Genomic DNA, 25,238 nt, shown 5'->3' with positions numbered 1-25,238 from the left:
ATGTAAGTGCCACCCTGCATAACATGTAGTCTTCTGCCCTTTCTTCTCCGTCACTTGGGGGGTTTGTGTGTGGAGTGAAGGGAAAGGCCCTGAGATCCGGACTTCCATCCATGCAGTCTCACCTGTCTTATCAAAAATCTGTTACAAAGATCAGTGCCTTTTTTTGGTCATTGGCTTCAAGGTCACGTAGCTCTTTGTGAAATTCACATAATACAAATCTGAAAGTACTCAGTAAATGGTGTTGACTCAACCATAAAGATTAATTTTCTTACAGGGTACAAGTTGGACACGAGTAGGATAAGAATTCAAAAGAAAAGATTTCCAGGATATAAAGCCTAATAAAAATTTAAAGTATGACTCATGATATAGTGCTTCATTTCTTTCTGTTCCATTATCAAAATTGGTATTATTGCTAACATAGATACTGTATTGAGGTAATTTGGGGATTTAGTAAAACAAATTTGACCTGGCAGACAGGGTGACTCTACTTGCAAAGGCCATACTGTTCATGCTAAGGTATTTATGTGAGCAAATGTATAATGTTGCACAGAATCTTGGGAACTCTTTAAGTTCATAATTTTGCATTTTTCCCCCTATCTTATTTAGGCAAGCAGCAACTATGCCTCCTGCCCTTCATCCCCTTTGCCCTTTTTGGTAACCCAAACCACTGAAATGCAGATCAGGGTACTACCAACCTATGAATAAAAAAGAAATGATCCCCCAGGCACCCCAGAAAAGCCGAGCATATTTGCAGATTTTTTTTGTTTCCAAGCAGAATTCAAGTGGACCCTCCTCCCAGTGGGTGCTTCCACATAAGGTCCTTGTCATATGCCTGACTGGTGGGCCCGTCACTACTCTGGGGGCTGCTTGGGAAAGAGCTCGGTGTTTTCATTGCCTCCGTCACCATCATTACTTACAACGTTATCATCCAACTCTATCTATTGCTAATTCTGCTCTCCCTGTAAGTGGACATTGAAAGACATACTCTTAATTTTGTAGCATCCTGTTCTTTATTCCAAAAGAGTTCTTTGAAACAAAATATTATGACTCAGAACAAAACAAAACAAAATGCTGATGTTATTGAGGAGATAAAAGTCTTAAGACTGAAAGAAGTAGGGATTAAAGAAATATGTTACCAAAAAGAAAGAAACATGTTACAATATTGACATTTTTACATGGGCAGTATACAATCTTACAGCCTTTTCTTTTGCCAAATTATTGGCAGGAAGTACGTGATGCTGTAATTTTTAATTTTTTATGAAGAATTTTCTTAATTTTATATAAAACTCTACAGAGACTTATTAAAATAGCCTCCCTTTTGGTATAGTATTTCACTTACAAATTAGAACTTTGCTTTATGTTATTTTCTTGAGTGTAGAAAATAATACACATCAGTTTTCTTCCAAGTTGGAGGTGGGAGCTAATGCCCAACGAAAGGAATTTACAGGAATCCTTATTGGAAGTTGAACAATCATTTTGCTTTATGAGAAAAGTCCGGCAAAGTTTGTCATACAATCTACTTTGCTGTAAACCCAAGATTTAATTCCTTTTTACTTTCCGTTTAAAGACTTGGAATGTATCATTGTTTGAGTTTCTGTCATTTCACGTGAGTTTTCTTCAGGGGCTGACCTCACGGCACTGGAAATTGATATACTGACCTGACGCTTCAACATCTTCATAACCTTTCTCTTATACCCTTTACATGCAAAGAAATATATAAAAGGGTCCATGCAGCAATTGAAGTTCATCAGACATACTGTAAAGTGCAGGGAGATCTGGAACGAATGTCTTTGGCTGCATTCCAGGAGACCAGGAAAATGAAGCTTCTTAATCATGTGTTGAATAATTGCAACATGGTAAGGTGTGAAACAGAGAACAAACACAACAATTATAAAAATAATTGTGTTGAGAGCCTTTTTGTTTACACCAGATTTCTCAGTTAGTGGGTTTTGTTTGGCAGTTTTAAAGAGTTTGCAACAGATTTGAGAGTAGCAGATGAGAATGATCAGGAGAGGAAGCACATATCCTATGAAACATGCACCAAGCAGCATCCAGGGAAGAGATTTTGTTTCTTCAAAGTTTGGATATTCCATGCATGTAGTCCTTTCTTCCTCCTGCTTTGACATAGGTTTTATGAGTAGCGGGAGTGTTTGAGCAAATACTAGAATCCAGACACATATGCAAATGCATTTTGCATGTTCAATTCTTTTCATCTTGTTGTACCGCAGAGGGTGCACCACAGCAAAGAACCGGTCAATGCTCAAGCAGGTCATGAAGTTCACACCTGCGTATGTATTGATGTAAAATACCAGCGCAGTTATCCTGCACAAGGCGTCGCCGATTTTCCAGTCAAAGCCCAGGGCGTAGTAGGCTATCCGTGTAGGCAGAGCAGTGGTGAAAAGTATATCAGAAATCACCAAGTTTGTTGAATATAGGGTAGTAGAGTTGATTTTTTTCCTGTTTTGAATAATGACAACCAAGGCTAGCACATTTCCTACAAGCCCAATTACGAAGACAATGCTGTAATGCAGAGGCATTAGTATCCTGGCTGTGCTGTGGTGTGCATAGAGATCACAGTCGTTGCCCTGAGAAGCTGCAAAGACTATTGTAAAATTGTTGTCCAGTTTTGTATCCATCATTGGTGTTCACAGTCTCTAGGAAGAACCAAGGAGAGTACTTTTAATTAAAACCATATTTAGCTAAAAGCAATATAAATGCCTTTTATAGATCTAACTTTAAAAAATTTTAAGATTTATATAATTTTTAAAAATCTATGATGTGTTGCACAGTAAAGGAAACCATCAACAAAACCTTAGAAAGGCACCCTAGTGAATGGGAGAAGATATTTGCAAATGATATATCCAATAAGGGGTTAGTATCCAAAATATATAAGCAGCTTATTTGACTCAAAACAAAAATAATCTGATTAAAAATGAGCAGAGGACCTGAATAAACATTTTTCCAAAGAAGACCTACAAATGGCCAACAGACACATGAAAAGATACTCGACCTCACTAATCATCAGGGAAATGCAAATCAAAACCACAGTGAGGTATCACCTCCCACTGGTCGGAATGGCTAGTATCAAAGAGACAAGAAGTAACAGGTGTTGATGAGGATGCAGAGGAGGAGCCCTTGTGCACTGTGGTGGGAATGCAAACTGGTGCAGCCACTGTGGAAAACAGTATGGAGGTTTCTCAAAAAGTTAAAAATTGAATTACCATATATCCAGTAATTCCGCTAATGCGTATTTACCCAAAGAAGATGAAAACATGAATTCAAAAGATATATGTACCCCTATGTTTATTTTAGCATTTACAATAGCCAAGATATGGAAGCAACCCAAGTGTCTACTGATAGGTGAATAGATACTACTCTCACACGCACACGCACACTCATGCAGGAGTATTACTCAGCCATAAAAAAGAATGAGATCTTGCCATTTGCAACAACATGGGTGGATCTAGAGGGCATTATGCTAAGTGAAAGAAGTCAAGAGAAAGATAAATACCATATATTTCTCTTATATGTGAAGTCCAAAAAGCAAGAGAAACAAAAAAATCAGAAACAGAACCATAAATACAGAGAACAAACTGGCGGGGGAGTATAGTGAAATAGATAAAGGGGATTATTAAGAAGTACCCCCCCAAAAAAAGAAAAATCTGTGATGTGTAATAGGTTTACATATATAGTAACAAGAACAAAGAATCAGATTTATGTTTTTACTCACAATTTGGTGATTTTGACAAAGCCCTGGCAAAGGAAACAAAACCATCTAAATAGAGCAAATATATTTTTGTGACAAGAGGGGTTGCACTAACTCTTTAGGCAGAAATTTCCCCTTTTTTTTCTGAATCACTGGTTATGAACAAAATCATGTGCAGCACCCCACATTTCAGACGGGAGTAAAACTTTGCTTTTAAATTGAATTTCAGTTGGACTTTTTTTTTTTTTTGTTCAAATGCGTATCACTGCCAGGAAATGAAATCAGTCACACATTTATTTAGTGAAATATGAATTTACCACAGTGATCTGATTTGTGTTAACCTAAAAAGTATGAGAAACAAGCTAAGGCCTTGTTAGGAACTGAAAGTTAGGTTTTCTTTTAAAAAAGAAGAAGATGGTAACCACGACAACCACGACAAAAAACGACGAAAAAGAAAGAAAAAAACTTAAGCTGTGTCAGGGGGAAAGATTAAGATTCATTCTGAGCTAGATCATTCCCCAAGTACTCCACTGAGGCATGCAGTGTACATTCCTACATTTCACATGCTAGTAAGCATTACACACGTGGTGTCTTGTGTTCTGCCTTGTCCACTTAACATGTTCATGGATCAGTGTAATCTATGTATTTGTCATATGTAGATCTCACGTAGACATTGGATATTTCTACAGTATTCCAGTGTATTAATGCATAATTTGCTTAGCTACTTCCTTGATGAATATTTGGATTATTTCCAATTCTTTTCTTGTGTTAAATAATGTTAAGATGAAATTTCAAGTCCTACGTTGAAAAGTGGAAAACTACAATAAAACTCCTTACATGGGGCTGAGCTTTGGATGAAACTTAGGGAGAGCAGAACAATAACTTCTGTGAAGTTATTTTTAGAAGAAAAATGACATTCCGATAGGACTATCTCTGAGCACAGATCTCATCTGAAAGTCACCAAAATTAAGGGAAGATTTCAGTATATCTAGTGATGATGGTTTACATTAAAAGAAAAAAACTCTATCCCTAGCCATATCAAAGCACTGACTGCTCCTCTAACTGCTAACTTAGTTCTCACAGTCTTAAACAGTGAAACTGACTGACAGTGGGGGTTATCAGGGGATGATGTTATAATGTTATAGGTGTGCACTACATACAGTGTTGATAGGTTAAATTGTTAAAATATGGAAATACGACCTAAAGCAAAAGGGAACAAAAAATGGAAGTGGTACTTTCTGTTAAACCAGAAAAATAGGAAAGGAGATTATGAGAAAGAAATTTAAATGGATTGAACCCACCTATTGAAAGAAACTAGCTTTCAGTTGGGATTTGTAAAAAAAAAAAAAAAAAAAAATCCAGCTGTATGCTGCTTAGAAGAGACACAGTTCAAAAAGTGACTCAGAAAGGTTGAAAATAAAGGCATGGGAAAACACGTATCAATCAAATCCCAACCAGTGGAAAGCCAGAGTAGCAATACTAACGTCAGAAAACAACAGACTTCAAGGCAAATTCAGTATCAGTGAGATGAAGAGGGTCACGAGAGAAGTAAAAGAACAGTTCACAAAGAACATAAAAATCATGAATTATGCATGTAACAGCAAAATTTAAGGGAAAAATTGGCAAATCCACAATCATAATGGGAGATTTTAGCACATCTTTATTAGAATGTGCCAGATAAAAAAGAGATTAGAGACTTAGAAGATTTACCCAATGTGATTTTGCAGAATTTGTGCTGAAGAGACATGAACATTTTTGCAAATTTGGCTTTATACAAGGTCATCAGAGGATCTTAGAACTTTCCGAAAACTGTTAACCTAGCAGCTGATAATGACGTGCCTACAGGGCAACTAAATTAGAAATCAACAATAAAAAGATAAAGGATACATTTGGAATCTAAAAAAAAATATGCTTCTAAGAGACTCATGGGTTAAGAAATCACAGTGGGAATTTTGAAGTACTTAGAACAAAATGACAAAAATACTCTATGCCAAACTATGAGATGCAGCTGAAGTGTTAATCTCAGACGCAGAGCCTTGAATGCATTTACTTTATTCGCACATTTTTATTTGAGTATAGTTTTTTTTTTTTTAAGATTTTATTTAAAGTTTTTTTTAAGATTTGACAGAGAAAGACACAGCGAGAGAGGGAACACAAGCAGGGGGAGTGGGAGAGGGAGAAGCAGGCTTCTGCCAAGCAGGGAGCCCGATGCGGGGCTCGATCCCAGGACTCTGGGATCACGACCTGAGCCGAAGGCAGACGCTTAACGACTGAGCCACCCAGGCGCCCCTATTTGAGTATAGTTAACACATGTTACATGAGTTTCAGGTGCACAGCATAGTGACTGAACAACTCTATATGCTTGTGAAAGCATGTATTTTTTTTAAAAAGATTGAAAATAGATAAACATACAGTTCCGGAAGCTAGAAAAGAATTGTTTACCTAAGGAAAGTGGAAGAAAATGATAAAGATAATTGTAGAAATTAATAAGATTGAAAACAAAACAAAAACCCAATAAATATGGACTTTTTGTGCAGAAAAAAAAATGATTCTTGAAATCATGGGAATTGCAATTGTGGAATGAAAGTAGAAAAACCTTTATCCACCTAGTTGAGAAAGGCTTCATGTGAGAAGTAACTTTTCAAGAACTGAGACTAGACAGAGGTGAAATCCCAGACAGGTGTTATAACTTAGGAACAGGTAGCAAAAACTTCTTTTATTTTTGTACTTTCTCTGAGAATTATTTTTTTCTGAAAAATCTCAGCATGTTTATTTTATTTTGAGGAGTATTCCTCGGCAGATTCGGGAAATGCTTTTAAAATACATACTGGGGTAGTTCTCCATATGAGTAAATATTATTGTAGAGATTAGAAAGTTACATTAATGTAGGACTCAGAGAAGAATGTGCCATTGATTGCCATGTTGTAAACATGCATCCAACTTCTTCCTGAATGAAGTACGGCATCCAGGAGAGCCAGAAATGGCAGGGGTTGCAGAACATTTGATGTTCAAGAATATTTAACACAGCGTTAATTATAAAGGTGAAAATTTGCAAACAAATCAAAGTCCATCATCGTGGGATTGGTTACTTATCTTATGGTATAGCCATACAGTGGAATACTCTGCACTCACTGGAAATGGCAGTGTGGAAGCCTATTTCTTGATAGGGAATAATGGTAAGTAAGGAAAGCAGATTACACAACGTACCACTTCAGAGGGGGAAGGAGAAACAATTATAGGTACACACACATCTGTATAGATATGTATGCCAAAACATAATTTTGTACAAGTCATTTTTGAGTTTTATCCATATACTTTAAAATTTTTAATACTGAACATGAATTGACTATGAAATGAGGAAATTGGTAAATGAGAAGAAAATTTTTTTAGTTAAGTTCATCTTACAAAAACCTTATCTTCTGATACACATTTCAAAGGCGGTCCTTCAGTGCTCTTTACTCAGATTGATGTGTTCATTGTTATTAGGTGCCTACCTTTAAGTCCTATCTGGAAGAACACTCACAGTGACCCAGTGGGCTAAGTACTGCTGTCACCTATCTACTTGCCATGTGAGGAAACTGAGTGTCATGGAGGTTAAAAGGTCAGGCTGGATCCTTCTCCCTGGTGATCTGGCTTCAGGTCTCCTTGCTCTGTCCAGTCCTTGGTAGGCGCAGCTCATAACTGCCCTTAAAGAACTGAGAGTTTGTGGTCTCGAAGTGGTGTAGGCTTTAAGAATCCTTACCTGTGTGTAGACAGCCTGGGATCAGTGTGGCCCAGCCACTCCAGAGCGGCGGAATGGTTCTTAACGACAGTGGAGTTCCTATTTCCAGGACAGTGTTGAACCCCAAGGAGAAGACTCTTGAGGGGCCTCCTGCCCACGCTCGTCCTCAGTCAGTCAGAGAAAGACACCTACACGATGTGGACATGTAAATGGGATGGCTCAGAAGTGATCTTTGGAAAAGATGAATCAAGGCCGTCTTGAAATCTGGTCATTTGGATGTTTGGTGACCTCTTGAAAGTTGATTTTGTTAGTCAGCGACACTAGTGTATTGCCTTAGTTCTTGATTATATCTATCCTATGCTATCAATGCCGTAGTTTTAGTCAATTTTATCTTTTCTAAATTGAGAGAAGAATCCCTTCATGTACTTGACCCCTGTTAACCCACTCTTATATGACTTGATCCCGGTTATTATCATCTTCCCTTGGAGATACCATTTTGTACCTTCCTTTAGTCATTTGAGGATTCAAGATTATTTTCCTGAACCTTGACTTACTCCATTCTTTTATTCAGCAAAAATTGTTTTTAGTGTTTTCATATGCTAGGTCCCGGAAATACCGAGATGATATCTTTCAGTATGGGAGGGCCTCAAACTAAAGGATGAATGTATGATGTTGGGAATGTGCTGTTGTCTGATGAAGCATTATCTCACTGTTCTTCAAAGGGTTCCTTGTCACACATACCAGGCTTCTGGTATGCTCTTTGGATTACAGTACTCCTTATCAACCTTTGGATTGCAAATTGCTCTTTTAATCTTTTTTTTTTCAGGTATACCTAACTTCCATCTTCCCTTCCTCCTTTTCTTCCTTTATTTATTTTTGAATACATTTTAAGTATTTTACTTCTTTAAAAAATAAGTTCATTTTTTTTTTTAAGTAAGCTCTACACCCAGGGTGGAGCTTGAACTCATGACCCCGAGATCAAGAGTCACTTGTCTACCAACTGAGCCAGCCAAGCGCCCCTTAAGTATCTTATATTTTTATAATCATTAGACAACAGCTTCTGACATGGGACTGGTATATACTGTGCTGTACTTGGAAGTCCTATGTCTTGTCATTTTACTGCCTAGAGAAAAGCACAGAGGACTGTTTGTTTTGAATCTTTTTTCCTTGGAATACTTATATCTGTAATAATTATAATTTCCTCATAATGCTTTCTAATGGAGGGGTATGTGTGGTTGCTAAACTCTCCTTAACACCCTACACTGTGATGTGAATGAGGATGGAAACCTTTGCCCTGAGGGCACAGTTAGTAACTGGGCTGCTTCAAGTGTGGGACTGTATTCAGGTTCCGCCTGAGGAGCCCCCTTCCCTCCTCAAAGTGAGGTAACTACGGCCACCCTGGCAGCCGTTTGTGCCAGTTCTGCTGCCATGTTTTTGGTGAAGCAGAGGGGGGCTGTCCCAGTTTTGTCTCTGCCATGCAATATTGGTGACTCTGCTACTACTCTAGCATATGTAAAACACCAAGCTCTTCCACAGCAAAACACCCTCCACTGTAGTTTTACTTGTTTTCGGAAGTGGGTCTGTGTGTGTCTAGAGTTGATTTCATTGCTACTAGAGTAGCTAACGTTTTTAAAGACATTATCATCTTGTTTTTGCATAACCGGACATGTTGACATGAGCTGACAAGATCTTTCTAGCTACAGAAAGGAAGAAAATAAGAGGCTCCCCCCAAAACTCATCTATTAGTACTTAAGAAAATTGTCTGAGCTCTAATGTAATTTGTCCTATATTTACCCTGGTACCAACTTGCCTGGATAATTATTTTCTTAGCTTTTATTTGTGGCAGAAACAGAATCAGACCACTGTATTCAAAGATCTAGTATGAACTAGAGTACTGGCTTTTAGTTTTTGCTTTAAGATTCCTGAAATGCCACTTTTACCCCTAATAATTTATTCACTTAATAACCCATCAACAACCTTAAATGAAAAAGAGCTAAATTTTTAGTAATTTTGTTTGAATTCAGGCCTTAGCAATGAATTGTCATGTGAAAGTCATGTGAAATGATAAGCACAGGAGGTGACTTCTCTGTAAGGCCAAATCTGCTCGAGACCATGCTTCCACATCAAGATGATCTGACTCAGAGCTCCCACAATGACATGCACCAAAAAGGAAGTTCCAGGACCATGCTTTCAAAACAACCAGAAGAGGCACAAGAATGTGGACCCATAGATATGACCCATATGTGGACCCATATATTGTTAAATGATGAGTGTTGCTTGATCTGATTCTCTGATTTCTCTTGATACACTGTCCTTTGGCTATTTTGTTGAGGAGAGGTAAGGTTGAGGGAAAGTTTCTGGAGTGGGGGGAAAATGAAATTTTTGAGACAGGAGAATACAGGCGAAAGCTTGGTTCCATGGAACAAGGATTCGGTCTATGGAGGAACTAGACAAGCGCAGATGGATCAGGATCGGACGCCAAGGCTGTTTAACAGTGCCCTTGAGAATAAACAGACCGCCCCCCCCCACCCGCCCACGGAAGAAAGAAATCTTTGCTTCTTCCTCTGGTTACCTAGTTTTATGAGCACTTGTCAGTTACTTGCAAAAGCCTCCTTGTTCTTGACTGAGCAAACAGGGACATCTGAGTATGGTCCAGCGTCATGCATGTCATGGCCTCGCACTCAACCAGTGATTTTTTTCCCACCTTCTTTTTAGTTGACTAAACAACCATCACCTGAGCGGTTGTGTGGGCCATTTGCCTGTCAAGTAGGCAGGTGGGAAACATTAATTCCTGCTTGTGGGACAGAAACCCAAGGCACAGACAGGCTGCGACCAGCCTCTTGTCACTTCATTGGCCAAGTCAGATGGTCTGTTCTGGTAAGCTGCTGCTCGGCTGCTCATAATAGTACGCGCCCAGTTAACTTCGTGAAATAAATCATCCTACACTATCGGGTGATTTTTTTTTTTTCCAACCAGCTTTGAGTCCTATTTTGATAGCCGTGACTGTGGTCAAGATTCATTTTTGGAAGGATCTAGGGAACATTTTCCCAGAAGGTGACACACTGGCAAGCCACCTGCACTTTCTCGGGATAGAGCCCCACATGTGCCAGAGTGTGTTTGGAGTTGAGTTGTCTGTGGTCAGTCTGTGTGAGGGGACCTCCCTACCCTGCCTCCTGGGGAGCCCGCTTTTTCTGGCTTGTGCAAGTGTGACCCTGCCGCTGGCCCCATGGCCGAGGCTGGTTCTGACCACCTCTCGGTAGGTCTGCAGAGGGTCAGTTACAGGACGGGGCACGGAGAACTTCTTGAAGACAGGAAACAACAACGATGTTCGCCAGTCTGTAGCTTGCTTTTTGTGTGTCCGAGGCGTCCCCCCCTAATAGGCATTGAAGAAGACCACTTCACCTTCCGCCAACACGTATGTTGAGAACGATGGGAAAGGGGCGTGACGTTCAAATTAGTGGATTAAACACCCACTTGCACATTTGGGGTTTCACATATTCCAGCTATTTTTCTTTCACCTTTCATTGATTTTCTTTGTGTGGCTTTTGGCAGCTTTAGTACTGACTAGGATGGTGTGAAAGTTACCAAACATGAAGACAAAGGAGGTGGTAATACAAAGGACTAGGGCTATAGGACGTAATGTTTGGAAACTGTAAGAAAATAAATCCCACTGTAATACTCATTTCAGTGTGAGAAAGACAAATACCGTGTTTCCATGTGGCTTGACTTGACCTATAAGTAGGATAACTGGGTAATATAAAAAGATTTTATGGTGAAGATCTGAGTCTGCAGAACCTTTATCCTCTGAGTTCAGAATGTTTCTAGAAATCATGTGTGCCTTTTCTCCTTAAAGTTCAAGGGAGTTTCAGGTTTTGTTGTTCGTCTCTTATCTCATGGAAATTAGTCAGAAACATTGAAAATCCTTATCTTGTGGATAAACAGAATTCCAGAGATGAGGTCATTTGCTTGGGGCCCTCCCTCGGTCTAGGTCCTAAGTTAGGAGTCACAGAGGTGTCCGGGACTCTCACCCTTCTCACCCACCGGCTCCCATCAGCGGTTCCTGGGCCTTCAGCCTCCTGACTCTCCTGCGCTCGACCTCTCCTCTGCACCGTGTGTCTCTCTGTCCATCTGCCTGTCCTGCCGCTCCCGCTAACAGCTGCCTGCCTTCAGGCCACCCTTGCGGCTCCCTGGAGCTACGGCTTCAGCTTTCACAATGCCTTTCAAGTGCGGCCCGTTGAGCCCCGGTCAGTCGGGACACATGATTTCCTTTTGACTGGGCGCTGCCTCCCTGGCCATTTTCTCCCTCTGATGCCCTGGCTCCAGCCTTATGGAATTATTTGCAGTTTTTTGATGTCCTGTGTTTTCTCACAGCTCTGTGACTTTCTGGCACTGTTCCTTCTCTGTCCTATATCCTCAGCTCCTACTTTCCTTCAAGACTTAGTTCAAACTCAGCTCTTCTGGAAGCTTCCTTGATTTTATCCTCTCCTGCTTCCTTGTCACTGCCCCCAAGAAAGACAGCGTGGAGTGTCCTTGTGAGAGCACTGTGCTCTCTACTAGCATTGGTATGGTTGAGTTTCTTTTTCTGTTTCCCATTAGCCAGTGAAGTCCCGTGAGTGGGAACTTTGTTAATTTTGTATATCTCCAGCTGACCCATGACTGAGGCACAATAGCTACCCATTAAAGAATAGCAAAGCCCCATCTTTCTTGATCCTTCCTTAGTCAGAGGTTCTTTATCAGAGTTCTTGATTAGTAATAGTAACCAGTATCATTAAGCCCAGACTGTCTTCCAGGCAACTGTTCTCGGCACCAGGTATATTCACTCACTGAATCATCACAGAACTTCCACAAACCCATATCCAGTGGTAAAACGGAGCCCAGAACACTTACATGACATGCCTAAAGACACAGCTGTTAAGTGTCAGGATTCAAGTCCTGGCAGATTGGCTCCAGAAATCACTTTCAGTGTGATGTGTTTTATCCCTAGCTCCTGTTTCCAACATGATCTGATTTTATTGGTAGAAAACAGGTAAAAATAGGAAGACTTTAACATGTACCAACTTGTCCTGTCTGAACTAGAGAGGAGAGCTGGGGAGATGGAAGGAGGGAGGGGAAGAGGGAAATGTGTTGATTTAAATGAAGGCATTCATTAATTTACTTGTAACATATTTTAAAGCAAGTAAAGGTTTTACAAATGAATTTAGATTTTACTATTTTTAACAATATTTCCATAAAAGATTTTGGACTGAAAGAAGATGGTGAATACCTAGAATAGCTTTTATTTTTTTTAATCTTTTTTTTTTTTAAGATTTTAGTTATTTATTTATTTATTTAGAGAGCGAGCACGAGCCAGGGGGAGGGGCAGAGGGATAAGCAGACTCCCGCATGCAGACTCATACCAGGACCCTAGGATCATGACCTGAGTCGAAGGCAGACTCTTAACTGACTGAGCCACCCAGGCGCCCCCTAGGATAGCTTTTATGCTGTTAATTTATTTTTATACTACTTTTTAGGTATTTGTAGACTTTTTTTAAAGATTTTATTTATTTGAGAAAGAGAGAGAGCAAGAAAGAGCGAGAGAGAGAGCACAAGCCAGAGGGAGGAGCAGACTCCTGCCGAGCAGGGAGCCCAATGTGGGGCTCGATTCCAGGAACCCAGGATCATGACCTGAGCTGAAGGCCAATGCTTAACCGACTGAGCCACCCAAGTGCCCCGTATTTGTAGAAATTTAACAAAATATTTTTATTCTTCTTTTTGAGCTTTCTCAAAACACCACAAGAATCTTTGTTAACTCTACAGTTTTCAGATGATTTTCACATGCATTATCTCATCTGACATTGAAGCCCTGTGCTTTACAGACTTCTTAGAAAGCTGAGGAATTATATGGGCTGAAGGGGCTTACACACCCTCAGCACCCTCCATACTCTGTGGCCTTGAACACTGCAGCAGGCCCTTACCCTTACCTACCCATGGTAGGGAGAGAAACATTATTTGTAAACTCCTCTGCAGGATGGGAAGCTCTCTCTTTTAAATGCACACTTTTTAAGGATGATGGCTTTCTCTTCCACGACATCTTATCCCATAGATGTTTCAGAACCATCCTACAGTAGATATCTAGTAAATGCCTGTGGATTACCGAAGTGAAGAAAAGTCATATAGTGATCTGAGGTAGTATTTATTCCAGTAAATGACTGGCCATCTTACTAATAAGTTCTTGGAAGCCAGTTGAAGGTAATTTATAAGAGGCATTACCACCACCGCCACCGCCCCCACCCCATGATAGCTGGCGAGCCTGTGAGTGAGGAGGCTTTGTTCAGCAGTGTGCTCTTTACAGTGTCATGTCCCAAACATACGATTAAGTCCCGGAGAGAAAGCATGCACTGAAATATTAGCAGATGCAGAGTCCAGACGGTAAGCACAGTGAGATATATACCCTCATAGACTCAGTCTTTATGTAAAATAGTCTGTAAAGATCTGCAAATGAGTTTAAGAAAAATAATTCTCACAAAATGATAGGGCAAGGAAACTTTGCCTACTGCCTACTGGAGAATATTCTCCCCTCTCCTAGGGGAGAATAATGATAGTAGTTTTCTAGCACTTACTATATGACAGCCAAGGTGACAAGGACTTGGCTGTATTATTACTCCCCGTTTTACAAATGAAGCAGCTGAAGTCAGAGACTGCCCAAGGCCACACAGCTTAGAAATAATCCAGCCCAGGTTCAAGCCTGACTCCAGAGCCTATGCTCCCAACAACCACTGCACTGTACTGTACTTGGAGCGATACCCCCCAGAACCTCCAGACACACCTTCCTTTAGAGGAAGTCTCCTCACAGCTTATGTTTTGTCAAGAATTTCTATTACTTCCATTCCCAACCTGGACATAAATACTGCAAATCACTGCATGGACTTCATTGTGTTGTGACATTTTTTTAGGCACATGGAAATTCTTACATGTTTAGCTTTAGTGATCATTAAATAAATATAAAGCAAGCAACGGATTCATTTTCACTTATCTCATTAACAGTTTATTATTTAGAATTAAAATATTCAGGTTGGCTGAGAAGCGGTAAAGTCCAAACTGTCACTAGTAGGAGGGTAAATTGCTAAAATGTTTTTGTAAACCAAAAAACATCAATTTATATGTAAAGCTTTAAAAACATTTTTACCCTTTGCCCGAGGAATTCTGGTACTGGGATTCTATCCGGAGAAATACTAGAAAGTATAGAAGTATAGAAAAGACCTTTATGTACATAGATACACGGTCAAATAGTAGAATGTAATGACCCTTTTATTTTCAGTTGTGCTGAATAATTTGTATACACATGCATTTAAGTGTAGGAATACTCCATTTTAAAATAACTTTGTTCCTTTCCCTTCGTTCTAAAGTCTCCTGAAATATTGGCATTATTTACTGATTTTTACTGGATACTGTTTTTTGCAATAGTGAGGCTCACACAGAAGTACAAAGTAAACCCTATTTTTTGGCATAGATTTCCAGTATGATCCATTGTTTTCACCCACCTCAGTATTAGCTAATTAGAACTGCCAGTCATCAGAGAGTCTAAACTATGTTAAGGATACAATTTTTGTTAGAAATGTTAATAGTTGCTGTTGAGTAGATTCTATTCCTTTACTTTATACTTTAATTAGGCTTCTAAAATTTTACAAAAGACTTTGTTAGAAGAACAAAGTATGTAGTACTTACCTCTGTGACTTGTTGGGGCCTCCGGGCAGTAGCAGTTAAGTATTTGCCCAACTGAAGTAGGTTACTTTGGCATGTTAAGAGAGATTATGTAGGCGTCCTTTTATGGTGCTGGCTTTTTTTTTTTTTCCTGTCACCCTGTGACTGAGCATAGTAATGATCAGTTAACCTCATGTATGCGTGTGCACTTTTTTTTTTAAATGGGAAGTGAAATTTTTCTGTTAATGATTTTTTTTTTGAGTAATTATCCAAAAACCCCTTGGTAATATCTATGGAACTTCATAAGTTTTTTAATAAAAATTTAAGTATTAAAAAAATTCTTTGAGAGGAAGACTAAAGCAGTAAACCTTAACCCGGAAAAAAAAAAAAAAGGAATGACAATTACTAATGATTTTGTATCCATATTCTGCATAAAAGTATGAGCTTTTAAAATGTTTTAAAGAAAAAAAAGTCAACGGTGATAATTCTGTCTACCTGGAAACTTGATGCAGAGAGTAGTTTACTCATTCTATATCTTAAGAGCTTATGAGAAAGAAGCAAAGGTTTCTGTGGTGACTGGGAGAGTGATGTTCTTTTGCATTGTACAGGGACTAGTCAGTGTTTTCAGGCAGGAGACCAACTGACAGAATCTGTGACTGCAGGGACGTGAATGACAGGGGAAGAGTTGGAGGGGACATCTTACAGCTGAAAACCCAGCGTCTGTGCATAGAATGGAGACCTATGCTCCTCATCTTATAGTTCTGGTTGGCTCAGTTTAAACCAACTATGTAACAGGGGAGTCAAAATGTGAGTTATACGGAGGCTAAGTGAATAGAAGTATACTGGTCAGAACGAGAGAGGTGATAGGTACACTTAACCCAGGACTGATCTGGCCATTCCCAGTCAGCTCTGGGTGCTGCATTTTACGAAGGGTATAGATGACCAGTGTGACCGGGCTGGTGAGGGGTGTGGATCCCAGGTCTTAGGAGAAATGAATGAATAAACTGAGAATGTTTAGGGTTGGCAGAGAGGTGATCATCATCCTCATGCATATGAAAGCCGTCTCATAGAAAAGGATTGAGTTGTGATATTGATCTTCCTGACTCCAGAGAATAGAAAGAAGGCCAGTATGAGGAAGTTACTGGAGACAGCTTTCAAATCAAAATACAAAGGTAGTTCCCAAAAGTTAGGATCATAAAAAAAATGGAATAGGCTGTTTCTTATTTAGGTGCCTACATAAACTGGTTGACTATTTTGAGGGATGATATTGAGCGAATTGAATCATTTTGGTAGGAATTTGTAACTCTGACTTCAGATCTTCCACTCCAGGATCTGTCAAAATGGCCAGAGGGGCTTCAGCCCATCGGTGGTGTCATTCCCTCTAGAAGAGTACTTGGTTCTTCTCAGCTCTAAAAGGCTAAAGATCTGTAAAGGAACACTGTCAGAAGAGCAACAACACCCAATTCTTTGGGCCTCCTCCTCACTGTCTATAAAATAAAAGTATTTAAGTAAATGATTGCCATGATATTTCCTAGTGCAAAAATTCTGAGGGGGAAATAAAGAGATTTTATGATTTGCTGGATAAATATGATAAAATATTCTAGAATTAGTTTATTTAAAACTTAGATTGAAGAATACTTGAAGAAGACACTGTCAGGAAGCTTCTTAATTTGTTGAAAGGACATCCTCATGGTGTGTTTTGGCTTTTAATTTTTGAAATAGTTTTTATTAAGTAAAACGTTGTATAATGAAGAACTTACCTAAAGTGAATGTTCTAGCAAACTGGATCTACCTTCTATTTGGTATTAGAGTGGTCAAGTATGTAAAGAAAAGGCAGTGGGGTGATTGTCCTGTGAGATGCTATGGGGCATAGAGTGCAATCATTGCATGAGCCCATAAACCTTATTTTACTTGCCTTTGAAAGTTACCAGGATTTCTGTTGTTGTACTGTAAAAGTGCAGTCAGTGTCCTTTTCTGTAGAAGAGATAAGATGGACATTTGTGACCTGAACTGAGTGTTTTCTAGTATTTTATCCTATCAAGTACAGTTGTAAGTATATAGTAGATACTCAATAAGTATTCGTGACATTAGTTGAAGGAAGGAAGGAATTATAACCTGTTTTCCTCTTTTCTGTACTTCAGCTTCATATGCTTAAGCCAGACAGGGCTTCCAGAAATTAGCTAGTCACAGTATGAAAAGGGTCAGACTGAATTATTGTTGACAGTATACAGAACAGATGTTGTATCATAAAATAAGGAAAAGAGAAAAACTGGTCAGTGACTAATAACATGATATTTTGTGAAGTCTGTGTGTATAGAAATAGCAATGGAAATTTCTACAAAACAACCTGTATGTTCATGGTCTGAAATATGTGCTTTTGTATTGTGGGTATATGTGGTCTAGTACTTAGTCATCGTTTAAAACTATATAGTGATTAATATAACTTCTAAGGAATTTTTAAACTTCTTTTATTGGTATGTAAGACATGAACTGTGGTCATTAAAATTCCTATCAGTATTTTCTTAGTTTACATTGAAATGTAACCTCAAACAGGAACATGGCCTCAGATTCTCTATTGTAACATCACCCTTTCCACTGTGTTGCTACATGTAAACAGAAGAACTTCTATAAATTAAGTACCTCAAAGAACATGTTCTGTGGTGAGATCTCTCAAGTGCAACCAAAATAGAGTTTTCTTATTATTATCAAGAGACCAGCAGGCCATATTTTGAGTAGGTATATGAAACTATATGTTTTAATCCCATTAAAGATAATAAAGCAAGACGCATTTTTAAACAAAAGGCAAATTCTGTGTAGTTTGCCATTTTAAAGAGAAATTCATTTATTCAGCAAATATTTTTTAAGCAACTCTTCTGTGCCAGGCATGGTTTTAGAGAGCAGTGATAAAGCAGCAAACAAAACCAACAGAAATCCCAGGCTCCACAGAGTTTCCCTCCAGTCAGAGAAACAGGTGATAAGTAAGTCATGTGGTAGATTAGGAGGTTATAGGTGCTGTGGGGAAAGGAACTAGAGAATTCATAGTGGGGATGGGTCAGTGAGGTAGGGTAGGGGCTGCACTTTGGAATGAAGTGGCCAAGGAGGGCTTCTCTGAGAAGGAGCTATGTGAGTAAAGACCAGAAGAGTGCCCATGTCTCTGGGAAGGTGGCCAGGAGATGCACGTGCCCTGGGGCACCACATGCCTGCTGGGGCTGGAGTGAGACACACGGCTGGTTCAGCATGGAGGGAGCAGCCAGAGGGAGTGGCGGGGACGCCACGTAGTAGAAGACCAAGTTCAGGGTCCAGGATGAGGGGCCTTTTAGGTCTTTGTAAAGACGTTGGCTTTTACTCTTGGGTGGGGACTCAATGGAGGATTTTAAGCCCAGGAGTGACCAACTTGTACTTTTTAATGGAAAGAATACACAGCTACTTAATCAACTTTGTTTGAGTTTAGGTAAGTTGAAATGGAACTAAACAGTTCTTTTGTGTAGTATTTAGAATGGCAGTTTTTTTTTTATTTAAATTCAGTTAATTAACGTATAGTGTATTATTAGTTTCAGAGGTAGAGTTCAGTGATTCATCAGTCTTGTATAACACCCTGTGCTCATTACATCACGTGCCCTCCTTGATGTCCATCACCCAGTTACCCCAAACCCGACCCCCCTCCCCTCCAGCAGCCCTCAGTTTGTTTCCTATGATGAAGAGTTTTTTATGGTTTCTCTCCCTCTCTGATTTCATCTTGTTTTATTTTTCCCTCTCTTCTCCTATGCTCCTCTGTTGTGTTTCTTAAATCCTACATATGAATGAAATCACATGAATCTTTCTGTGATTGACTTATTTTATTTAGCATAATACCCTCTAGTTCTATCCATGTCGTTGCAAATGGCAAGATTCCGTTTTTTGATGGCTGAGTAATATTCCATTGTGTGTGTGTGTTTGTGTGTGTGTGTGTGTGTGTGTACGTACATACACCACATCTTTATCCATAGAATGGCAGTTTAAATAACTCTCTGTTCATTAAAATTGCTTTGTCAGTTTTTTACAATCAAACATTGAGAGTAAATTATGTGTAAGGATTTACATAGGTATCAGGGGATGCAATGCCAAGTAAAATATTGTGCTTTCTGATAGAATAATCTATTGGGAGACTTTTTAAAAAAGATTTATTTATTTACTTGAGAGAGAGGTGGGGGGAGGGTCAGAGGGAGAGAATCTCAAACAGACTCCCCGCTGAGCATGGAGCCCTACGTAGGGCTCAATCTCACAACCCATGAGATCACAACCTGAGCCAAAATCACAAGTTGGAGGGTCAACTGACTGAGCCACCCAGATGCCCCTCTAATGGGAGACTTTTAAAAACCTTATAGTTAGTTAAAATGTGATCATAAAAATAAGCTCAAAATGGATTAGACCTATATGTGAGACCTGAAACTATAAAACTCCTAAAAGAAGACATAGGCAGTAATCTCTTTGACATCGGCTATAGAAACATCTTTCTAGATATGTCTCTTCAGGCAAGGGAAACAAAAGCAAAAATAAACTTTTGGGACTACACCAAAATAAAGAGCTTTTGCACAGTGAAAGAACCATCAACAAAACAACAAGGCAACCTACTGAATGGGAGAAGATACTGCAAATGATTTATCTGATAAAGGGTTAATATCCAGAAAACATAAAGAACTTCTGTATCACAACACCAAAAAACCCACAAATAATTTGATTAAAAAAATGGACAGAGGATCTGAACAGACATTTTTCCAAAGAAGACATACAGATAGCCAAAGACACATGAAAAGATGCTCAGTTGTCAGGGACTTGCAAATCAAAACCACAGTAAGATATCATCTTACATCTGTCAGAATGACTACAGTAAAAAAGATAAGAAATAACAAGTGTTGGCAAGGATGTGAAAAAAAAAAAAGAATCCTTGTGCACTGTTGGTGGGAATGCAAATTGGTGCAGCCACTGTGGAAAACAGTATGGAGGTTCCCTGAAAAATTAGAAACAGAATTACTATGATCCATTAATTCCACTGCTGGGTACTTAACCAAAGAAAATGAAAATACTAATTCAAAAGGATAAATGCACCCCTTATGTTTATTGCAGCAGTATTTACAATAGCCAAGATATGGAAGCAACCCAAGTGTCCATTGATAGATGAATGGATAAAGATGTTGCGCGCGTGCGCGCGCGCGCGCGCACACACACACGCACGCGCACACACACACACTGGAATATTAGCCATGAAAAAAGAATGAATTCTTTCCATTTGCAATGACATGGATGGACCTAGAGGGGAAAATGCTAAGTGAAGTAAGTCAGAGAAAGACAAATACCATATGATTTTACTCATATGCAAAATTAAAGAAACAAAACAAATGAACAAAGAAAACAGACCAATGAAAAATGAGATTCTCATTTTTCTTCTAAAAGCAAATTTAATCAACTACTATTATGAAATAGATAATGCTTGCAACCTGTGCGTGATATTTTCCAACTACGTAACGGAACATAATAAAAAACTTAAAAATTAAAAAAAATAAGTTACCAACATCATCTTTCAAAAATGAAGATTAAATAAGGATATTTTAAGTGGAAAAGAAATGACTGTCAGGTAATTGGTGGACAGATGTTGGGAAAAGAGACTCTCAGATACAGAGAACAGACAAGTAGGTTGCCCTCGGGGAGTCGGGTGTAGGGACGGGTGAAATAGCTAAGAGGGCGAAGAGCACATTTATTGTGTGAAGGAAGGGACACAACGGAAGGACCAACTGAGTGTCTGCTGAAGGAGTACGTAGAGCCCCAGATTGCCTCCTTGCCTCCGATCAGTAGATGGCTGCCATGTCTGTTCTCACCCCAGCAGAAGTCTGGCGTTTAATTCTGTGCAGCGGTCTCTGGACTGCAGGATGCTAGGCACAACCCTAACCTCTAAGCCCTGACCCTGACCCTAATACTACCCCTAACCATAAGCCTCCGGAGAGGTCTCCAAACTGCAGGATACCAGGCACACACCCTAACCACTAACCCTAACCCTACCCATCCCCTAGAGCTGAGGAAGTGACTTCCGGAACGAATCGTAAGAAAAACCGAGAAGCAACCTAGTTATCCTGGAGAAGCACCAAAACAGTCGAGAATTGGTAGTATATCTGACAATGGGTGTGAAGGTAGACGTGGAAACAGAGGACCAATTGAATATCTATTGAAAGAGTATGCAGAGCCCCAGATCCCTTCCTTGCCTCAGCTGGTGGATGGATACCATGTCTGTTCCTACCCCAGCAGAAGTCTGGGGTTTTATTCTCTGGACAGGTCCCTGAACTGCAGGATACCAGGCACATTCCCTACCCCCAAACCCTGTCCCTAATACTAATTCTGATCCTCTGGAGAGGTCTCTGAACTGTACGATACCAAGCATATACCTTAATCCTACCTCTAACCTTAACCCTAGAAAAAACAAGAGTACATTTATTGTGATGAGCACTGAGTAATGTACAGAAGTATTGAATCAATATATTGTACACCTGAAACTAATATAACACTATATGTTCATTCTACTTCAATTAAAAATAAATAACAAAAGGGGCACCTGGGTGGCTCAGTTGGTTAAGTGTCTGCCTTCAGCTCAGGTCATGATCTCAGGTTCCTGGGATCAAGTCCCACATCGGGCTCTCTGCTCAGAGGGGAGCCTGCTTCTCCTCCCTCTGCTTGCTGCTCTGCCTACTAGTGCTTTCTCTATCAAATAAATAAATAAAATCTTTTAAAAAATAAAATAACAAAGATTAGAATTATAGCCACTAGGCTCTATTCATAAGTACTATCCCATTTTGGGAAAAAAAAAAAATCTGATCATACAACTCTTCAAGAATAAGGATTATTTTATTGCCCCAAATTAAATGAGCTCCAATGCTGTCCAAGCCCTGTGGCGCATGCTGCAGGACCCAAGAGGACGCATTTCCTTCCCTGCTGTGGTAGGGCCGACTGAGTGAGGCATTTGAGACCGAGCCACTGTGCTGCGTACATGCCTCGGCTGCCCTGTCCTGGTCATCCTTCTTGCAAGACTGAGAAAGATTGCATCTTACATACCTGTGTCGCCAGTCCTTACCCAGTGTCTGGCACTTACGTGTTCGCCAATTGGGGTTTTCCCTATTCTAGTATGTGCTGCATTCTATTGATACCTCTGCCATTTTTCACATTTGCAGTATATGTTTGCTTTCGTTTTGTTTTTGGAAGCAGACTTGAGAGGACAGTGAGTGATTTTTTAATAACATGATCTCTATCAAAGAAGGGAAAAGTTGGCACAAAAGGGTCTCGTGTTTCCACAAAAATGGTAGTAAGAACATTTCTTGCATTTTGCATTTTTCTTATGGTAAGGATGTACTAGTGCCACTCACCAAAAACAAGGAAAATAAAAGATGGATTGAGTCGTGAAGCCAAGTGTCTAATGAAGAATCGGTGCGAGTGTGTGTCCAGATGATTCTCCTCATTCCTGTTGCCTGCCTGGTCATGGCGGGAATGTGCATGTGCAGTCCTGGAGTGGGTTTCTTGAAATTAGACGTAGATGGAGCTCCTGAACCTGGGCTACCACCTCACACCCAGTGCCCAGGGACTCACTGAGTCACTGCAACAGTGAGACTGGAGTGGTTTTAGGGCAAGAAGGGAGCTTCTGGCCACCCAGAGGAGCTGGAGTAATCCCTGTGGGACAGAATTGAGCTGTCCTACACCACAGGTATTTCCTAAGCAGAAAAGTGGGAAGGACATTTAGGTTGGAAGAATAACTTGTGTCAGTGAATAGTTAAAAGAGTCTAATGTGCCCAGGGAGCGTCTTAAGGGGTTAAGGTGGGGGGAGGGACAGGTCAGAGGAAGGGAGCCGAGGACAGGTGTGGGAAACTACACTAATAAGAAAGAATTGGAGGGCTTTGCTATTTCATGTTCATATTTACATTTCCTCTTTGGATCCGGAGAGCCTGTGGAAGGATGGGTTTTAAACAGGCATGTGACATGATCAGAGTTGTGTTTTGTGTGTCAACAGTGTTAAGAGACGGATTAGAAAGAAACAAGACTTTAATGAGAAAGACACTTGTGACTTTTGGATATGTCAAGTTGAAGGTATCAAAATGAGTTTCATCACGAGGGGAGGGAGAGGCAGACAGTTTGGGAACTCACTTCAATTTCATAATCGACGCCAGAGAAGAGCTTGTGATGACGCAAGGAGATGCTGGAGCAAGAAGAAGAGCCTCTAGGGGAGCCCTGGAGAGGGTAGAAGAAGAGTGGCAGGAGAAATCTGGGGGACCAGCAAGAACAGGCTTTAAGGCAGGGGGAAGAAGGGGTTTGAGGAAGGGAAGGCAGGGGTGGTAAGGGTGTCAAATGCTATGGTGATACAGTTGGACAGTGGGAGTTGAGCTTTTGGGATGTGACCATGGCGAATGATGTATGTTGCTTTTGTCACAGTCTCTTTCATTAGATTTAAGTTGTTCATGGAAAGAAAACATAGCAGCAACTTTAAATTTTCTCAAGTGCCTGACAATTAATTAGTAGATGCTGAACCACTTTGCAATAATTTTAGGAGAGTCAATAAGTATTAGATAATTCGAGTTTTCATAAAAATTTTATCTGTAAGTACAAGTTATTTCCAATGTGATGCACGTATAGAAACCAACTTGTATATCTGAGACCATGCTTTCAGACAGAAATAAAATTATAAGCAGTGTTACTTCAATAATATGTATTTGCTATTGGTATCTTAAATTGAGTATAATACTATAGTGATTTTTTTTTATTTATTTGCATAGCCTGGCACCTGTGTTTGCTCTTTTTGTACCATTTTACTGCTCCATACCAAGAATCCAAGTGGCACAAATTCTGGGCCCGTTGTCCATCACAAACAAGACGTTGATTTATATATTGGGACTGCAGGTACAGTATGCATTTTTATGTTCACGTTTCTTTATTGGGGGGGGATCTTTTTCTCATTTGATCTCCTTGAAAACGATAGCTTTTTTCCCATAAGTTTGGCTTTATGATCTATTTCAAATGTTCAAAGGAAGTGTTACAGAACAAGAACATCAAGGTATATAAAGTACTAGAATACTTTCATAGTCTTTAGAAATCTGATAAGAGCTTTCACTGTAATTTCTCAGTGGAAAATATTTTAATTGCATTGTGCTGTTCCGTGTAAGTACTTTTTAAAAAATCACAGTATGAAGTGGAAACAGATGAGAACAGTTGAAAGGTAGAAAGTGGAAAATCACTGTCAAGATTAATTTTTTGAGTACAGTGTCACAAATAAAGCTCTGAAGAAGAAACCAAGTATGCCTTACCCACTTTATCATTCCTGTGCTGCACGGGCACAGCGGCACCCTCACCAATTACTGGATGGTTTGATATGAAGACTGTTAAGAGTTCTTACTGTTTTAAAAAAAAAAAAAAAAAAAAAAAGAGTTCTTACTGTTTGATTTAAATTGAAAAAGGTTATGTTCACCAATATCCAGTGCCATTGACCTATCTCTGCTGGGTTCCAGGCCAAGTGACAGGAGATACATGATTTTCATTTTCTACCTGTAATACTCGTCACTTTCCTTTCACTCTCAGAGCTTTTGATGTGAACTTTTATTCTATCGTTTCCTGTGGTACCATGTGTAGCTTGGCCTTTTGATCCACTGTCAATATTCATAACATTCCTTATCCCACACATATCAAACCGGATACTAGTGTCTCTGTCAAATACCCTCCTCCCTCCCCTTTTAACCTTTGGTATTTCCTCCAACTTGTCTAGTGTGCTGTCAGGTGTTATCAATGGCTCATCTGGGGTGGGTGTTTCCTCGCCACTTTACAACTGTTTCTCATGAAATGTTTATTCTTCATCTCTCAACCTGCATGCCATTGACTCTCCCTTATCCTTCCTAGTGTTCATATCACCTAACAGCCCTTTTCTGCAGTTTATTCTTATTACTAGGATTTGCTGTGGCATGTTTACTTTTTTAAAAGATGTTACAGCAGAAGGCGGAATGCAGCGGTAGAAGAATCCTCTGGACGGGGGGGGGGGGCAGGACACCCAAGTTCTAGTTCTAGCATGGCGCCCACTAGCCTGGGACTTGGGTCAAGTTATGAAAGGCCCCTGAGCTTCATGTTGACCCTATA

At 39.8% G+C, this 25,238-nt stretch overlaps 2 protein-coding genes across 5 annotated transcripts in view; one reads left to right on the top strand and one right to left on the bottom strand.

Annotated features, from left to right (window-relative positions):
* The window catches only part of UBAC2 (UBA domain containing 2), a 168,413-nt gene that overhangs the window by 79,663 nt on the left and 63,512 nt on the right, over positions 1 to 25,238 (top strand). For all 4 annotated transcript variants that reach the window (XM_025874646.2, XM_073894374.1, XM_025874647.2 and 1 more), the window contains exon 5: positions 23,891 to 24,014. In XM_025874646.2, the coding sequence (XP_025730431.1) occupies positions 23,891 to 24,014 (124 nt within the window). The remainder of the gene's footprint in view (positions 1 to 23,890; positions 24,015 to 25,238) is intronic.
* On the bottom strand, positions 992 to 15,240 carry GPR183 (G protein-coupled receptor 183). The gene is made up of 3 exons (XM_025874645.2): positions 15,132 to 15,240; positions 7,449 to 7,615; positions 992 to 2,652 (listed from the first exon to the last, which is right to left on the bottom strand). The coding sequence occupies exon 3, from the start codon at positions 2,637 to 2,639 to the stop codon at positions 1,551 to 1,553; it is 1,089 nt and encodes a 362-aa protein (XP_025730430.1). The 5' UTR covers positions 2,640 to 2,652; positions 7,449 to 7,615; positions 15,132 to 15,240; the 3' UTR covers positions 992 to 1,550.

This window comes from Callorhinus ursinus, unplaced genomic scaffold, assembly GCF_003265705.2.
Source record: "Callorhinus ursinus isolate GAN/ISIS: 27379988/994484 unplaced genomic scaffold, GSC_fseal_2.0 scaffold7, whole genome shotgun sequence".
Lineage (NCBI taxonomy): Eukaryota > Metazoa > Chordata > Mammalia > Carnivora > Otariidae > Callorhinus > Callorhinus ursinus.
Note: the sequence above shows the minus strand (reverse complement) of the source record. Positions and strands in the feature narration are given on the sequence as shown.